Here is a 20,680-nt window from a genome sequence, read left to right as displayed (position 1 = left end):
TTTGCGGAGTTGGACGTTGGTCATCTTCGGCGCTCTCTCGGCCTTCAGAAAACCGTTTATAACATTCGAAAACAAGCGCACGAGATAGATAATTCTCACCATAGGCCTCTTTCAACAAATTATAGCACTCAGTCGGAGTTTTTTTTAATTTAACGAGAAATTTCACATTAATCCGTTGCTCATGTTTTTCGTCACACATTGTTATCGGCACGAGAAAAAAAGCACGTTCTTTTCTAATCTCTACAGAAAAAATACTACTACAGCGACAAAAACGTGTTTTCGTACTGGAAGAGTAGACACTTCCAGCTATCCAATGCTGCATTCGTTTCCCACTCTTCCCCTCTAGGACGCCTTCTGCGCGCGCAGTTCGTTATTTAATAGCCAGATCTCGTATAGCTATATTGTTACAGACTATCCAAAAAAGTACCTAATTACAATCAAAAAGCATCATAAGACCCTTGTGAAGACGGAACGGGCAAAGCCTATCTCATAGTGAATAATTTTATATACAAAAATAGTATACTTACTTTTCAGTTGTCTTTTTGAACATTATGAGTTCGTTTCCTAAGCTGTTTAAAGAACTTTCGATCTTCGTAAAAGTTTCATTCGGTTTTCCCAAGGGAGTTCTTAGTTTATAATTCACACAAAACTCAGCAGCTTCTAGTGTCAGCCAATTATTCAAAATTTGGCGATTATTGACAACGAGTTCAAAAAATAATTCCATGTTCATCTGGGAGTCGGATTCAATCGCCCAACAGCTGGTAAAGATTTCGTTCATCCAATTCGATTGAAGTTTTTCGCTATTTAATAAATACTTCATCAAGGTTTTAAAATGTAAAGGATACAATTCTCCATCTACGCTACCATTCAGGTGCAAATGTTGTGCAAGATATACCATGTAGTTATTATACTCCTTGAGATGTGTGCTTTTCTGTTTCATTGAATAAATCGAATTTAACTTATTTAGTTCAACTACAGCGATATCCCACGGGATGTTAGAGGACAATTTAGTGTAACACTTTCGAATTTCAGGTTTGTTTGAGTTTATATGCAGTTTACATAAGTCGCTAATATTCGAAAGAAAATTATATGACCATGACAGCTGTTTGTTTGACAGTAACTTATCCAAGTTAGCATAAACAGCAAGAACAATTTTATCGTTAAAACAGTAACCACATCTGACTAGCGAATCCACCATTTTGGAAAACTTTTCGTTGATGTAAAGATGTTCCAAATATATCTCTGAATTGATAAGGACGTCATTTAGCCATTGTAGCAGAAGTAATAGTATGTCATTAGAAGTTTCCGCGGAAATGGCGTTGTATATTATGTCCAGTATGATTGCAAAGTTTCCGGAATTTGGTGACTTGTTTGGTACGTCATTAATGTTCAAACCTTCAGTTAGAGCAAACCTAAAAAATATAATGGTTATTAATTTTAAAAGTGGTGTTAGTTCTAATTAACATTTGTTAGAAGAATAAGAAAATCTACAGTTTCGTTTTGATTTAAATCTGTCTCCCTCCATCCTCCGATAATACTATTTCTAGGTCTACCTGTATTTACACCAACACGACCGTAGTTTCTCGATATAAATTAAAACTATTTATATCGCAGTATGGTTAGAACGCCCTCTAACGGGGAATAACTGAAATGAATTTCGACTCGATTCAAGTTCTCTGTTTAACCCAGGTATGACAATACCAAAAGGCACCGTTAGGAAATATTCCAATTTACGGTTCAGAGAACCCGTATGAAACGAATCTCTGTACTCTAATACAGAGTATGGCATTAGTAAAATAAGAAAATCTACGGTTTCGTTTTGATTAAAATCTGTCTCCCCCCATCCTCCGATAGTACTATTTCTAGGTGTACCTGTTGCCAAGGAGGCTCTGAGGAAGAAAACCTCCTTGACAACAGGTAGACCTAGAAATAGTACTATCGGAGGATGGAGGGAGACAGATTTAAATCAAAACGAAACCGTAGATTTTCTTATTTTACTAATGCCATACTCTGTATTAGAGTACACAGATTCGTTTCATACGGGTTCTCTGAACCGTAAATTGGAATATTTCCTAACGGTGCCTTTTGGTATTGTCATACCTGGGTTAAACAGAGAACTTGATTCGAGTCGAAATTCATTTCATTTGTTAGAAGACTACAAGCATAAGATTTTTTACATATATTATATTAAACCTTTAATCCATTGATATTCTGTGGGATATGTTTTCATGAGGTCTATAATACAACCAGTTATCCTTTAGAGTTAGAGGGTTATCCGAATGATTGTAAAATTATTTTAACATGATCACACAAGAAATGGCCAAAGAGCAGGAATTTATGCTATAGATATATGTCTACACTCTTATACAATTAATGATAATGAATTGTTTTATGTCACAACAATAAAGTCTTTTCAAAACAATAAAAGACTCAAGAGTCACATTTGATGAATAGTGGCGTTTTGTGCAAGACATAAATAATGTAACAGTAAATTCATTAAAGTCTTTGGGCCTTATCATTCGCAACTCTCTGAGACTATCTGTTTGGGCTTTAAGAACAGTTTATTATGTTTTGGTCATATCTAAAGTGGAATATGCATATATTGTATGGTCTCCACAATACCAAGTTCATTCTACTACATTGGAGAGATTGCAGAACAAACTTTTGAGATATTGTGCATACAAATTAAACATACGCATTATTAATCATGATTATACAGATATTCTAAAAACACTCAACATGAATTTATAAAAAAAACTCGACGAAATAACTCTGATTTAGTAGTTGTGTTTAAATTAATAAATGGTTTAATAGACCGTGATAGTCGTGACGTCAAAACGTCAAAAAATGTTTTCCAAACACGTTGTGGGTAGGTACACGCTAAAATGTACGCAAATAAAAAAGTTAAACTTCATCAAGCTAGTAACTATTTAGCGTGGGCAGTGACTGTATATTTTGATACACGCTATTTTGATATGTTTAGTGTTTGTTTGATAGAAAAATATTTGTTATGACGTTTAATTCTACCTAACTTTTTTATTTGCGTACACGGTAGCGTATACCCTAGACACAACGTGTTTGGAAAAATTTTGACGTTTTGACGTCACACTATCATGGTCCATTTGTTGTTCTGAACTTCTCCAATCTATTAGTTTGTAGTCGTATTCGCGGAGCATGTCCCGAATAGGCCTGGATCCCGCGTACCAAAAAAAGTTTATTAATAGCAAGCTGAAAATTTGTTAATAGCTTAACCGTGTCTCGTCGGACAAACTTTGATGTACGGGAACACTGGAACAGGGGAAGTTTTAATTGTGGAACAGGTTAAAAATTTGGAACGTCAGACTACGAAAACGTCCCATGTATTTTGTCGGACAGAACTTCCAATTGATTTGTTACCCTTTCATTAATCTCTCATGTAAAAATCAGACTGGTATTTATCACCAATTGGGCATTTTAATAAGTCCGACATGTAGAACATGTCAAATGACAGCTGATAAATAGCAGTCTGATTTTTGCATGAGAGTTTAATGAAAGAGTAACAAATCAACTGGAAGTTCTGTCCGACAAAATACATGGGACGTTTTCGTAGTATGACGTTTTTAATCTGTTTTTTTTTTCCAAATTTTTAATCTGTTCCAAAATTAAAACTTCCCCTGTTCCAGTATTCCCGTATATCAAAGTTTGTCCGACTAGACACCGTTAAGCTATTAACAAATTTTCAGCTTGCTATTAATCAACTTTTTTTAGTACGCGGGATCCAGGCCTAGAACGTATTCAGAACTTACATAGAAGGAGAACGCCTGCGCATTACGTGTTGAAGAGGGAAAAATTCGACCACCGCATACGCCCAATTTTGTAATGCGCAGGCGTTCTCCCTCTAGGTAAGTTCAGGATTTGCTCCGCGAATGGACCTTATATGTTCCCTCCAGGAGTCTCAGACATGTTGATTTGTTTTATACTTTTTCATCTAACAAACTATGGTATGCATTCCCTCATTGAGCGAAGACTAAAAATTATAAATGATAACAATTTAGAAATATTTGGTATCTCCTTGGCTTCTTTTAAGAATCGGATTGAAAGAGTTTGAAAGAGGTACTTTTTTGTTATTTTAATTCATTTGTGTCACATATAATAATTATTAATATTGTGTTTTATGTATAATTAAGACTTTAATTTTCTATAGTTTGTAAGAAATTATAAAGATTGATTTTTATACTGTATGTTAGCATATATTTTTTTGTAAGAGGTAATCCCGTATATCAATAAATAAATATACGAACAAAATTTTGCACATTTGCGCCATATTTGTACATATACAGAGTGTTTGGTAACGAATGGGTCATAGCTTAACCTTAGATTCCTGAGCTTAAAATAGGTTGATTTTAGTTAACTTTCTTTAGTACGAAAGTTGATAATAACCAGGGTGAAATACGAAATACAGGGTGTCAAAGTTAAACTTTTATTTTATTTATTCTTGAATATTTCCTTATAGGTATGAGATAACAATAGGAAATTTGGTAATCAGAGGTTTTTTGGAACGAGAAATCTAAATTCGCCACCAAAAATGATGTATTACCCAGAGGGCGTCACATACGTCTTTCAGCGCTCATTAATCCGTTTAATTTTTTTATCCCCACTCTGCGTACTTTTTAAATACTAACATTTATTTTCTTAACATTTTTACTTAAAAAATTACATTTATCTCACTAAACTCAACCGTTTTCGAAATAAACGCATTTTAAATCTGCGACGCAACATAATTTTTGCATATCATTGTATTTACATCGAAAAATAACCCTGAAACCATAATAATTGTGCATTTAATCGCAAATTCTCATATTTCATGTTTAATCGCAACATTTCATGTTTTAAAACATATTTTATGTTTATTCTCAGAATTATCTGCTGAAGAAGAACACGAAATTACCGACTATCTAAATTTACCCTTCCAAATGGACCTGCCTCGTAACAAGTTCACTATTAGAGAAGTCGAACAAACAAGTATGGAAGAAATTAACATAAAAAAGCTCCTGGTTTCGATTTGGTATCTGGAAAAATTCTTCAAGAACTATCCGAAAAGTGCTACAGACTTATTACTTACATTTTTAATTATATACTACGACTAAATTATTTCCCTAGCATCTGGAAAGTTGCCCACATAGGCGTAACCAGGGGGGGTTTTGGGGGTTGTAACCCCCCCCATTGGGATGTACTTTCAGCTCTATACGCTTAACATCATATCCCTCAGATATTTCCAGTAGTTGTAACCCCCCCCCCCTTTCAGGTAGATGTAACCCTCCCCCCTTAGGATCATCCTGGTTACGCCTATGGTTGCCCAGATCGTTATGATAGCCAAGCCCGGGAAGAAAACAGAAGAGTTGTCTTCCTACAGACCGATAAGTCTACTGCCAATTCTTTCCAAGGTTTTTGAGAAAGCTATATGTTAAAAGGCTTTTTTTGTTATGGCATGGACTTTATGTCAATCAGTCAGTCACAACATGACTACTATATCAAGAAGATTAAATATTTAAAGACCGTAAGTCCATAAAATATCAATAACGAAGAAAAATTAGTTCAATAGCTGTTGAGAGGTAATTTATGTACTGAAATAAAGAGATGGTACTAAGCTAAGGTAAGCTAATTATAGCCTCCTTTCAACATCATAGGTGTGTTCAAAAACGATCTACAAAAATTTAATAACAATAAGATAAGAATAATAAAATAAGAATAATAATAAACAAGACGGTGAGGTCCTCAAAGTTCCATAGCAAGTTTTTTCTCTGTTTTTATCTTCCGCGGCTCCTTACTCAATTCGAAAGCCGCCTTGCTATGAACTGTCCAAGTTGCTCACCATATTTTCTCTATATACATACATATACATACACATATATGGTAGGGGAGCAAAGTATGCTAAATGTGCAGTCACTCGAGCGTTATGGAGACCTATTGGGTTGTGAAGAGTAGGTCCTAAAACCAAAAAAAGTTAAGTAAAGTTTTCCATTTTAGTAGGCGCTTGCCATTTTTTAATTTAATTTTCCATTTCCAACAATCGTTTTTTCCGATTATAACGCCATCTATCCATAATTTGAAAAAATGTTTCGAATAAAAGTTACTTATTTTTACGTAAGGAATCCAAATCTGCAATAAAAAATGGGAGCTCCTATTTAAGATTTTGAAGTAACCCCCCACCCCTCTCCCGTGGAGGGTCGTGCTTGGTGCCATTCGATAGATTTTTCAAAAATATTGAATAAGTGTATTTTACAGTTTTTCGATCTGATGTTCATTTCGCGAAATATCGCGGGATTCGTATTTAAAATATTAAATTTACCCCCCACCCCTCTCCGTGGGAAGTCGTGTTTGGTATCATTCGATAGATTTTTAAAAAATATTGAGCACATATTTTTTAGTTTTTCGATCTGTCATTCATTTCGCGAAATATTCGCTTCTTTATTGTGAAACTTTGGGACTCGCCTATTTCCTTACGCCCGGCTCAAATCGTCAGATTTTTGAAATATACACTCTTTTGCATGTACTTAACTTACCTTATCTTAATCTGACAATTTCGAGTTTTTTTAAGGATATATTTTTTTTCGGGCCCCCCTTAACGAACTCCCCTGTGTTAAGAGCCAATGTATGGTATAGGTACATCTGCAGGGTACCAATTCTCTCCCCATATGATAATCTGACGCGCTCGAGTAACTGCAAAAATCCCCGCTTGGGCTCCCCTACCATATACTTTTAATACTCGACACTACAAAACTATTTTGGTACTTAACAGAAACATCACCAACGCATTATACATACTCTCTTGTCCATTGGCTAAGATACTAAGGATATTAAACGGAGCTGGTATCTTAAGTTAAAAGGCTAAAAACTATAATAGACGAAAAGAAGATAATTCCAGATCACCAATTCGGATTCCGCAATAAACACGGGACAATAGAACAAGTTCATAGAGTGGTAAATCAAATCAATAAGGATCTGAATAGTAAAAGATATTGTTCAGCAGCTTTCCTCGATATATCTCAGGCTTTCGACAAGGTGTGGCATGAAGGATTGCACGTTAAACTAAAGAAGCTACTGCCCCATCCCCACTTTCAACTTCTAAAATCATACCTGACAGATAGGCACTTCCAAATAAAACATGGAAGTGAATATACAGAGCTGCATCCAATAAATTCAGGAGTTCCACAAGGTAGCGTACTTGGACCGATTCTGTACTTATTGTATACTGCAGACGTGCCATCGACTTACCACTGTTGCGACATTTGCCGATGATACAGCCATTTTGGCCTCCCACACTGATCCAACATCAGCCTCTAGGAACCTGCAAACTAGTCTAACAAGGTCCAAAACTGGCTAAAAAGATGGCATATTAAAGCAAATGAATTGAAATCAACACATGTGACGTTTACCCTCCGCAGAAAAGCGTGCCCACCTGTTCAATTTATTGAATGAAATACCTCGGAATGCACCTGGATCGACGACTGACTTGGACAAAACACATATTCACTAAGCCCAAGCAACTTGGCCTCAAATTAAGAAACATGTATTGGCTCATCGGTCGCAGATCAAAACTCTCCATAGACAATAAAATATGATTATACAAAACAATCTTAAAACCTGTGTGGACCTACGGCATCTAGCTGTGGGGAACTGCTAGCAACTCCAACATATCCATCTTGCAGAGGTTCCAAAATAAAGTACTACGAACTATTGTTGATACTTCCTACTACGTCAGTAACGAAATCATTCAGCATGATATCTCTTTAGAATCCATCAAAGATTCCATACATCGTTTTAGTGTCAACTATAGTGAAAAAGTGTCAGTGCACCAGAATCGGTTAGTGGCCCAACTAAATGTGCGCGATGCCAATGAAATCCGTAGGCTAAATCGCCTACTGCCATCCGATCTATCTATATCACACAGACTTTAGTTTAGTTTTTTTTTTAAGGCAAATTATTGTAAAATTATACCAACAATGTTTAACTTAGGTTTAGATATGTTTAAAAGAGATTATTCATTGGAATAATACTCTACATGCCATCAGCTTCATTGTCAGAAAAAACGCTTATTGCCTAATAGGCAGATTGCAGATTTCTCAAGGAGTTAATCAAAAAAAAAATGTTTATTCTCATATTTTATGTCATTTAATCGCAAATTCCATTTGAAGGAATTTGCGATACGTTTTTGGAAATCATTATGGTTTTAAGTTTATTTTTCGGGTGTAATTACAATGATATGCAAAAAATATGTTTCATCACAGATTTAATACGTTTATTTCGAAAACGGTTGAGTGTAGCGAGATGAATGTAGTATATCTTTTTTAAATAAAAATATTAAGAGAATAACAATTTTGATGAACAAAAAACCCCCGATTACCAAATCTCGTGTTGTTATCGCATGCCTGTCAAGAAATATTAAATTTAAGAATAAATAAAATAAAAGTTTAACTTTGACACCCGGTATTTCGGTTATCAACTTTCGTACTAGAGTAAGTTAGCTTAAACCGACCTATTTTAACTTCAGGAATCTAAGGTTAAGCTGTGGTCCATTCGTCACCAAACACCCTGTATATGCGCATATTTGCTGTTCAGTTGCTTATATTCCAGTCTCTAGTAATGATGAATAAAAAAATCCCCAGTTTTGATTCTAATTTTATAAAGTAACTTACCTATTCATAATATTGGTAACCTCTTGCGTTTTGTTGACAAGAGTACTGTTGGAGATAAAGTGATTGTAACATTTACAATGCGAAAACAGCAGATACAGCATACAATATTGCAAAGATGGCGCCCTTTTATACAGACACGTATCGTGAGGAATCATGGAAACACCAACAAGCTCTAAGATACTTGGTTTAAGTGCCCACATCACAATAATTGAACTGGCGTTGGCCAACTGCGACACACATCTGAGCAGAAACAAAGTTGTCTCTTCTGGGTCACGGGGTTCACTGTAGTTTATAAACGGATTATTGGTTGTAAAAGGTTGAATACTTGGTACTATCTGGGAATATGCTTTTTCTAGATCGCCCAGTACATACCTGTAAGCTTCTTGTAATAAAGAAACGTTTTTAAGGTTCAGTAATGCTTGATATACGCAGATAACGGCTTCTTGGATGTTTCTAAAAGGCGAGTAACGCAGTTTAACAATTTCTGAATTTGGTCCTATCAACTTGTCTATAATTTCTATGGGTAAATTTGCTGAAAGTTCCTTAACCACTTTAGATATTAAAACTAACAGTGATATAACAGTTGCGTCTGATAAGTCTGACAACATAGATATTTCTAGATCGATGAGTGCATAAATCTGACTACATAGAAACTGAGATTTAGTGTCAAGATATCCAAGCAACAAACCAATACAGTTATTACCAGCAATTGTTAAATTCTCTGGTACGTAATTTTCTAACGTGTCAGTAACTGTTTTGATTATTCTAGTAAGTGATGAATTAATAAACTCTACAGTGACAATCTTGTTATTAATGGGATGAAATGTTGTTCCTAAACATTTCAACACAGTGTTCATTGCCAAAATTAAAACTGTTACATGGTCCAGACTATTTGTATCTCCAGCTTCCTTTATTTGCGTCGAATAATTGCTAATATCTTCAAGAAAATTTTCTATTAACTGTATTGAAAATTCTGAATAATATTTAAAATGATGTGAAATCCTTTGTAGACACTTGGATATAAATTCTATGTTGCAAAGTGGTTGCGTGTGATCAACATGCCACCCAAACAGCAAATCTATAGTATCTCTGAATTGATCGTAAAATTCTGCTTGGTACATCTCAACTACTGTGATCAATACATCAAGGATAGCTTTGAATACTTCGGCATTCTCTGTCGTTTCAATGGCTAAAACTAAGTTGTTGATAAGATTCTCTGTGTGGCTTTGTAAAACAGGTTTCTTCTCTTCAAAAGCCAAAGTTTCTTTAAGACTTTTCATGAGCAATATTTGCATCTCTTCAAAGTTATTTGTCATTTTGTTAAACAACCAATGCTGGTATCTTTCGAAGTCATTTTCTTGGCCCATTATGTAACCCATGCGTCCCAAAGCCCTTGCTGCTTCTCTTTTTGCCATAGGACCAGGGGACACATGTAGGATTTCATACATAGATTCCCCAAGTATGTGGAATGCTTTGCGGACATAGTGTGCATTGTCAGGTATTAAAAGAACTTCTAGAAGTTTTTTGGATATAGCCAATGAGTTGTCTTGGTCAGTTTCTATATTAAGTCGTCTTAGAAGTTTTGATATTCTTGTATCTTCTGGAAGGTTTAATTTGATCTCGGTTTTCTTCTCCGGTTCATAAAATTTTCCTCTACTTCCTGCAAAGAAAATAAAGCATTATTTTAGAACTATGTACGAAATTAAAAATCGATCCCCACAAATTATCCCTGGACAAAAAATCCCCGGATAAAAAATCCCCGGGCAAATAATCCCCACAATTCTTTTGGACAATATATCCCTATAATTGAAACCTCTATACTCTGGGTATAGAGATTTTTGACGAAAAGAATGACGAACTAGGGGGAAAATAAAAGAGAAGAGATTTAAGAGACAAAAAGAAGAGAAGGAAAAATCAAAAGAGCAGAGAGACACTAAATTTCAAGTGAGTATTCGGGCTAGCTTCAATACACCGAATATTGGCTTTAGAGATATATAAAAAAAGAATGTGTGTGTACTTTGTACGCACGTAAGAAGTTATACTTCTATTATATAATTTCAACGAAAATTAACAATAATTACCAAAAATTAACCAATGCCAAATATTAAAAAAAAAAAAAAGAAAAAAGTATGAATCGTCCGGGATTTGAACCCGCAATCTCGCGATTTCTCGATCTCTGGTCGAATGCTCTACCAACCAGGCCATCAAGGCGCATGTTACTGACGTTTCAGATATACATAATTACACATCACGGTGACAAGTGAAATATAAAAATATGTTTTTTTATTTTACGCCCAAGGAAGACAAATCCAAAGACACAAAATTATAATAAATAATACATTTACTAAAAAACACTAATATATTATTTTAATGGCTTATTTGCGCTGATAAATAATTTAAAAGATTAGCAACTAAACGTCATACTGTCTGTGTGCGCATGCGCGCAGATTAATGAAAAATTTTACTCTCAATCGCGCCTAAAGAAGTATAACTTCAAAAATTGATAATGAAATGATAGTAACTAGGAAGAAAATGAGTAATACAAAAACTAATACAATTAGGTAAGACCACTGGAGATAGATCGAGATAAAAGGAAGATAAAGAGAGAAGAAAATGGGCGCCAACTCGGACAGCTCAACTTCTGGGGTCCAGAAGCTGAACAGCTCGAGATTTTTGAAGCAACGAAAGACAGGAACTAAATGACACTGGTTAGGACCACCTGAGATACAAAAAATCCCGGACAAAAAATCCCCAAGAAATATTTGCTACCAAATAGTTCTCTAACAGTTTTCCCGAAATTTTACCAAATTTCGAATTCCAATTCCATGCTGAAAACTTCAAATTTTACACGATGATTGTTCGTTCAATCTTGAGGAACAAAAGAAGACTCGATAGAAGCTTAAAAGTGTTTATTGAGGCTGACGTAACTAACGAACAACATGCAGATGTTAATTCTCTGAAAACAGAACTTAAAGAAAGGCAACGTAATGGTGAACCAAATCTTATTCTAAAATATGTAAATGGTATAGCAATATTGCTCACAAAAAACATAGAAAATCAACAGAATTAAAAGTTCAAGCCACTTCGTCAATACCTGCTTATTTTCAGAATGTCAGAGGTCTGCAATCAAAACTCAATCTACTCTATGAGAATATATCATACTCACAATATAACATTATAGTGTTAAATGAAACATGGTTGACTAGTGACATTAACAATTCAGAACTACAAATGTTTGACTACAACATCCACCGAAAGGATAGATCTTTATCAATAAGCATTTTTTCTCGTGGAGGTGGGGTGCTTATAGCTGTCCGTAAAACAATATTTAGCACAGTTTTGTTAGCAAGTAACATTTGTTTGTTAAAATTGAAATTGGAAGCAATAAGATCATTGCTACTGCTTATTTTCCACCGCGAAGTGAACCAGAGAAAACCAGTAAACCAGTTTATGGAGAATGTGGAGAAACTATCGGATGAAAATCCAGATCACAAGCTTTGTATCCTGGGGGACTTTAACCTTCCTTACTGTAACTGGTCCAAGGATGGAATGTCTTCAGTGGGTACCCCTTTGACAGGAGCTTCACCTCGTGAAGTTGAATCCATCCAAATTCTTTCAGCTTCATGATCATACCATAACCTTTATCAAGTCAACTCCGTTAAAAATGCACACAACAATTTGCTGGATCTGATTTTCATGGACGATGGCGAAGCTAAGATATCAACAGCAGAGATAGTCCTACTTCCTTTGGATATTCATCATCCACCTATATCTTTTGAATTTAAGTGTGAATCATGTGTTAACAACCCTGGACTGACTGGCGATGCTTTTTATAGAGATTTACATGCCATGTTATATAAATAACATGATAATTTGTTTAAAAATATGTAAGTCTCTTGATGATATGATCAGTATTTTTTACAATATAATAGGTACTTAACAATTGATCTTTATGTTCCTGTTAAAAAGTATTCAGCAAAGAAATTTCCGGTGTGGTTTTCTCCAGATCTCAAAGTTACAATTATTCAGAAAAAGAAAGTTCACAAAGAATATCTGAGAACTAAATCCCCCACTCTCTTTAATGAGTTTTCTGCATTAAAGGCTCAATGTAAACGCTTAAAACAACAATGTTATCGTGATTACATTGCATTAACTGAATCATCTCTCAGGGATAATATTAGAAATTTTTGGAAATTTGTTAGTAATAAAAATAGCAAACCTAATATACAATCAGTTGTATACTATAATATCACTGGTTCTAGTGGTACAGAAATTGTTAATTTGTTTGCTGAATACTTTTCAAAAACTTATAGCGATAGAGATTGTGTTTTGCAGGATAATATTTTAGATTCTGGTGACATCAACTTATCACAAGTTACTATATCTCAATATTTTATTATAATATATGAAAAACTTTCCATTTTGGACAGCAACAAGGGGCCAGGTCCAGATGGTCTTCCACCTTCTTTTGTTAAACACTTAAGCTTTTTACTTTCTAGACCTCTTTTTCACATTTTTAACCTGTCATTAAGACAGGGATGTTCCCAGCCTACTGGAAAACTAGCTTTATTACCCCCCAATACTAAAATCTGGAGATAAGTCTCAAGTGAACAATTATCCTCCGATTATCATTCCGAGTTGTACTCCCAACGTTTTTGAGAGTCTTGTTTGTGACTATTTGTCAGTAAGTTTACAAGGCTGTTTTATCGATCAGCAATTTGGAATTCTCTCTAGCCGCTCCACTTAACTTAATTTATTGACATTTACCGACTTCCTTGTGGAATCTCTTGAAGGTGGCTTCCAGGTTCATGCTCATGCTGTATACACAGACTTTACAGAGGTGTTTGACCGGGTAAATCACAAGATTTTAATCAATAAGTTGAGAGGTCTGGATATCCAAAATGAACTTTTAGAATGGTTGTTATCCTACCTATCTGAAAGGATACAAATAGTATGTGTTCAGGGTTTTCAATCGTTTGAAATTAAGGTACCTTCAGGAGTGCCACAAGGGTCACATATGGGACCCCTTCTATTCAATATCTATGTTAATGATATTGCCTCCTGTTTCCACTTTGCTTTTTTTCTAATGTTTGGTGACGATTTAATTATAACTGAAAATCCAGAATGATGATGACTATCAAAAATTACAATCTGACTTGGATCGGTTGAGCTATATGTGTGATAGCAATGGAATGGAACTTAATGTTAAAAAGTGTCACTTAATAGTTTTTGGTCAAAATAGAACTCCTACAAATCATATCTATACTATTAAGGATTGTCCATTAGACTCTGTATCTCAGATAAGAGACCTAGGTGTTGTGCTCGATTTCAGCTTATCCTACATCCCCCATATCTCATCTATTGTCTCAAAATCACTTCAACTTTTAGGGTTTATCAAAGGTTGTGTTATTTCTAAATATCCCATCCATAAAAATATTGTATTGTTTACTTGTGAGACCTCACCTAGATTACTGTTCATGTGTTTGGTCTCCACACTATAACACCCATGTTCAAGCTATTGAGAGAGTTCAGCACGGGTTCTTAAGATTTGTTGCAAAAGTCTCTCAACATAACCTCTCTCCAAATCCGACGCATGCATAAGGATCTCACAATGTTTTATAGCATACTACACTCCAATAATTTTGATCCTCAACTATTGGAGAAAATTAGCCTCCTTGTTCCCAGTAGACAAACGAGGCTTAATCAACCCTTTTACGTTAGACAAAATGACAAACTATGGCCACAACTCCTTCATGTATAGAACACTTAGGTTTGCTAACCAATATTCGGAAAGTTTAGATTGTTACAGTTTTCCAAAAGAATTTAAAGCTCAGCTTAAAAACTGTGTGTAATAACTTAATGTCCTTGTTTGTTGTTTAATGTTCCTAGTTTGTATGATTAAAATTATTAAATTTACTATAGATTAGGTTAAAAACCTCCTGTGATTAATGTTTATATTGTATTTTAATTGGGTGATTGCCCGTTGATAAATAAAATAAATAAATAAATAAATGACAAAGGAGTGTGAGTTTTTTCAAAAATCGTGGAAGATATGTGGCAGTGGTTCTCATCATAGGCGCTTAACGCGCGTTTTGATAATGCGTAATTACAACTACATACATTTTACTTAACCAATTATGGGATATATCAGATTTTTATTAACACCATAAGTGGTCTAAACTTTGTTGCAAACACACGCTAAACACGGTTGCTCGAGATGACATAGTGTAGTTTACACCTCCGAGGTCCAAATATATATAATACCCAATGTTTGCAAGAGTAACAGGGATCGATTTTGAACTCATTCTACAACTTCTTTAAGAAATATTGACTATTACGTTATCAAGCATTATTACGTTATGAAATAAAAATACATTTTTATACAAGAAAAATGATGGAATCGAAAAATTGTCTAACAACTAACAACTTCAGATTGAGTACTTAGTGTAAATTAGGTTTATGAGCTATACAGGAAGAACCAAAATTCACAAGTGGTTACACATTTCCAAATATCTGATATGATCAACAATTTTGCAATTTAAAAAAGGTTAGTAATGTATTATAAACAACTTTATAGTCCAACAATTAATTGAAATGTAATGATATCTCATGACATTTTGATTAATGAAGTTAAAAAAGTCCTCCTCCCCTTCCATACATCATTGGTATTCCCCCCATTCTCTGCCTCCAATGTAGATCTATAGTAGATACACACAATAAGTTTATCTATTCGCTATCTTTAAAGTAATTGTATTGTTATTATCTTGCTGATTTTATGAGATATAATAAATATAACAAGAATAAAAATAGTAAAAGCCAGCTGATAATGATTTTTATATGTGCAGAATAATAATAGTTGATGTTTTTTTTTTCATAAACTACACTATGGAGTGGTCATCACAGGTCATACAGAGCCAAGCACTCCACAGTGGTGTGGTCGGCAGTAAATGTGTTAAGAATGTGTATATTTTACTTGATATTAATTTTACCAAAAATCTTTTCTGTGTAATATGTATTTAATTATAAAAATACATTCAAAATGTATCCAAAGTCCTTGGGACTTTGGATATAATGGACAAAAAATCAGATCGAATGTAAAAAACAAATTGAATGCAAAAAAATATGAAAAATCGAATTCTAGAAGGAAAAACAACAAGGATAGGATCTTGACACTGCTTTGTGCTGACGTCGATGGATCGCATGGATCGACTACTATAACTGTTGGTAAACCTTGTAAATCTAGTGTTGTCAAAGATATAATCATCAAAAGGCATCATCTGCCTTTTTTATATTACAGCTCTAATAGGGCATGGTTCACCAGAGATATTTTCAAAAATTGGTTTTTAAGGATTTGTACCTGCAGTGAGAAAATTTCAAGAGAAGAAACTGGTAATATCGCCTAAAGAGGTGAAATGTTTATTGATTTTAGACAAATCTCCTGCTAATCCCCCTGAAAGTATTATAAATTCAGAAGGTGGCAACTTTAATTGTATGTTTTGCCAAAAAATAAATCACTTATTCAGTCCATGAATCAGTGAATAATTTTGTCAACCAAATGAGTACCTATATTATTTATTGCAGAAAGTTTTTAGATGACGTAGAAAAGTAAAAAAGTGGGGAACACAACTTTATTTCTTTTTTTACTTAGAGATTTGTACACTGTATCTAAATATGGTAAGTACCTACATAATTAAAAAAAAAATATTGATTTTAAACCTATTTTTATACAACGGACTTTTGGCTTTAACGGACATCCTGTCCCCCAATTAGTCTGTCATATCGAGGTTTTACTGTATGTTAATTAAAATAAAAACTACATTTCATATGTTATCAATAATATGTCAATATTTTGACCCAATTTAATGATAATTTTATCTTTTGATTTATTTAAAATACATTTACATCTGCATTATTCATATTGTGGAAAAATTAAGTTGTGAATGGTTAGGAACTACTTTTGGAATGCTATGTAAAAAAAGAGAAGTCTTGCTCTATAATAGCCAAATTCTTAAACCGGGAGCAGTCGCGCTGTTAGAAAAAATCTAACATTTTACCCTTTTTCGTGATAACTCACTAAAAATTTTGCAAAATAATTTTCCACTGGTAAGTGCCTTGAGTAAGGGAAGTAGTAATGCGTAGGTTTATTTCTTAAAAAATTTTTTTCTTCTTCTTCTTTTTGTGGAAATTATGGCTTTGGTGAGAGCCAATTAGCATTAATAATTGGATGTAGTTAAGCAGAATAAGTCCAACCCAAAAATACCAATTGTTGAGAAATCAAATTTAAGTATTATGATCGTACCCCACTAAAACACAATACTTTTGATTACTATTACAGTGACCATAATACTTGATATTAATTGTATGAAGATTTTAGTTAGGTAATTTTTCAAAAGCGCATTTTTTAAGAAAGATATATTCAAAATTACGGGTTGGATGTATACTGCCTAAATGGTAATAAGAGAAAATCTTTTGATAAACATGGTTATGTGGGTTGGAGTGTTTTAGATAAATGAAAAACGATAGTTTTGAATAAAGAATTATAATACCTTGAACATATCAAAAACATTTTACTCATTTATATTACCAATATCCATTTCAAAATCTAAGTCTGGAACATTGAACCCATCAACATCTTCCAGATTTTTTTCCTCTTCCAGAAATAACTATCACTGTAGGGTTAAACACAAACTGTTTATCTAAATCTAAGCAAATGTGCACAAATAAACACATAATTTCGTACTCGGTGATTTACCCATATGACAATGGCGATTTACTGATATTACAATGTAATAATTATAATATCTACTAAAAATTGCTTTCACATATTTAGTGATGTAAGAAGAGAATATTCTCAAGAGAATATTCTCGAGAACGAGAATATTCTCTTGGGAGTTGCTGCATCCTTAATCGTGCTAAGACAATACATAAAAAAGAAAAATGAAAAACGGAAAATGTGGATACTGCTTTTCTAAGTAAACGAGAAACAATGAGTAATTTAACTATGGAAATAATGCTAGACAATTATTTGTTTAAGAATTTTACAAGAATGTCAAAGAGTGATTTCGAACTATTAATAAATAGGATAGGGCCAAGAATAGAGAAGAAAGATCAAACATGAGAAACGCAATACCAATCTCAACAAGATTAGCAATTGTTATTTATATATACTAACAGTTTTAGTTTAATGTATTTATTCAGGATGCACTACTCTTCCATTTGTCTCATAGTTCCAGAAGTATGCCAAGTTCCACAACTCTGGATGTAAATGTACTGCATTATTAAACCTTATTGTGATTTCATTTGACCACGTATTAATATGCAAAATTTTCCACAGCATTTTGACTTTATCGGCGACACATCAGGCACTGCAATAGTGTTCAAATACCAGTAAGATTTCGGCCACAAGGCTCAGCCAAACGGCGATATTTTCATTAGATGGCTGTAATGTTGCCAGAAACATACCAAATATATATTTTCGGCAACACATTGCTTCAAAAACTAGCTGTCTAAATGCCCCTTTAGACGTAGACCAATCCATGACTGAGTTGACAACTCGTGAAAAATAAAATCTCACAACTTCTCATCAGTACATTGAAATGCAGAATGTAGATGACCAGGATGATCTAATGATAGAAATAGATTCTGAATCTGAGGCCTCATGTTTTTCTGATTAAATCACCACATCCATTACTTGCATTATTTGTTCGTCCCTACCATTTCCAATAGGAATATGAATAGGTTTTCCTATTCACATTCGATAGTTGGAAATGGTAGGGACGTGTTGTTAAGAAAAAACTTTCATTTTTTTATCAAATAAATTTTGTGTTCTCTGTTGTTATTGTATTTTGTTTATATAAAGAACACTGTTGTTTAGTCTCATAATTTTGTATATAATTTCATAATTTTTAATACCCTATTTCATCTTCAACAATATCCCTAAGTGCGTCATAGGGTTCATTCTCAGAAAATTCTCCATATCGAGAATATTCTCAAGAATATTCTCTGATTTTTCATTCTCGAGAATTTTCCAACACTACACATATTATCTGAACACAAACTGTAAAATGATACCAAGTGGATTGGATGCTTTCTGAATGTATTCGTATTTCTAATATTTACATTGAAATTTATAGGTAGAAAACGTCCAACCCACTTGAACGTTTTCAATCCCAAAAAAATACTAATTTTAGTCTATTGTGAAGAGTTAAAATGATTCAAACCACTTGGCACGTTTCAACCGTTATTTTAATACAGTTATTGAAATCAATTTATATTTTTTAGAAAACGCTCAAACCACTTGAACTTATTATTCATATTAAAAATCTGAGTTAGGCATGATTGTGTTTTAGCTTGGATGGTTTCTGCACATTACAGAAACAGGAATTTTTTACTCGCTGGTAATAAAATCTCATTTTTGACAATTTGTGGGTTGGATGTTTTCTGCTTAACTACGTCCAATTGTTAGAAATAATATTTCTAACATAACAAGTAAATAAAAATACTATAAAATAAAAATGTGTTGTAAAATCGAATTTATATTCATATTGCTAGATAAAATCTAACGCACAACTGCTGACGTGACAGAAGTGAGCGCGACTGTTCCTGGGTTAACAGTGGTGGATCTACAGGGAGGGAAAATGTGCAAATTTACCCCCTAAGACAGTCCACAAAGAAAATATTGTTGAAACATAAAAAATATATATTAGCTGTGATGAAACTTTAGCCACAGACAGACAAATTCAATCCAATAAACACCCAAGTTAGGAAAATTAAGAAAACTTAATATATCTAAATTATTATTTCTGGACCTCGGAGGTAAACTACACTATGTGGACATGGTGTTGTTTTGCAAAGTTCCTTTAATACATTTATTTTATTAGTTGGATTATACAAATTGGTTATATATTATCATTAAAATATGGCCATATTGTCTTTGAACCAACTATGGAATATATCAGATTTTTATTAACATCCTAAGTGCTCTAAACTTTGTTGTAAACACATGCTAAACACAGTTACTTGAAATGACATAGTGTAGTTATGTCTTTTATGATTGTGTTTATCTTTTTTATGTCTTTTGGTAGGTGTTTCATTGGAAGTCCCCCTCCCCCTAAGGCAAATTTCCTTTCTCAAGGCAAATGTCTAAATCTGAAATAGGTAGGTATACATAATATTTTGTCAATTAAAAATAATTAGTATTTTAAATGCATTAAAATTTTTGAACAGCACATCAAATTTGTAACAACAGGCATTGTGCTGTTGTAAGCATATTGTTTTACTCAGTGTTTATTTTCAAACATTCTTGCCTAAAATTACAACATAAGGAAATAAATTCCTTACTAATTATTAGTTTTATAATTTGTTTTGATGTATAGGATTCCTGACCTACACAACATTAACTTGTACATGCAACATATAACTAACTGTTTTTAATCATTAAGACACTAAGGTATTTTGAATTATGCCTATCAAAACCATTTTTATTACAAATATAGCTTTAAACTATGATAAAATGTTTCCTTACCAAGGACTTCTGAATTTCTGGAATCGAAATTCCTCTTGTAAAAATTATCAGAATAATCTTTTCTCCCTGGTAAACCGGAACCTCTACTTCTAGGTCCTCCTCTTCTATCGCTAATTTTACTGGACCTGAACTCAGTAGACCTAGTCCTTCCTGATCCTCCCTTGTTGCTTCTAGAATCTTTCAGATACGCAGATGATTTAATTTCCTCGTCCACGCCGTGATCATAGTTGTCATCCGAATTTCCATAATCGTATTCTTGAACCTCTCTAGAGCTTTTGGAGGCCCTGAGTTTGTACCCTGAGTTGTTTGATATCATAACTCACATTACGAAATAATTTTTACTGCTCAGATTATTAAAAACATATTGGGGTGTCTTGTAAATAGTCCAGATTGGAGATTATCTCTAAATAACGAATAAAAACACTTTTTGGGTTAACTTTAACTATCTATCAAACTTTTTATCGGATGGGAATATTTTTAA

The 20,680-nt window shown here is 33.7% G+C and overlaps 1 protein-coding gene across 1 annotated transcript in view; it reads right to left on the bottom strand.

Moving 5' to 3' along the window:
• The window catches only part of LOC114338382 (serine/threonine-protein kinase SMG1), a 213,284-nt gene extending 192,604 nt beyond the window's left edge, over positions 1-20,680 (bottom strand). Inside the window, exons 1-3 of the mRNA XM_050658765.1 lie at positions 20,200-20,680; positions 8,676-10,335; positions 528-1,412 (exon numbers count right to left, since the gene is read on the bottom strand). Of these exons, the coding sequence (XP_050514722.1) occupies positions 528-1,412; positions 8,676-10,335; positions 20,200-20,515 (2,861 nt within the window). The 5' untranslated portion in view covers positions 20,516-20,680. The remainder of the gene's footprint in view (positions 1-527; positions 1,413-8,675; positions 10,336-20,199) is intronic.

Source organism: Diabrotica virgifera, chromosome 8, assembly GCF_917563875.1.
Source record: "Diabrotica virgifera virgifera chromosome 8, PGI_DIABVI_V3a".
In the NCBI taxonomy this organism is placed as follows: domain Eukaryota; kingdom Metazoa; phylum Arthropoda; class Insecta; order Coleoptera; family Chrysomelidae; genus Diabrotica; species Diabrotica virgifera.
The sequence above is the reverse complement of the archived record's forward strand: the minus strand, read 5'-3'. Positions and strand labels throughout refer to the sequence as shown.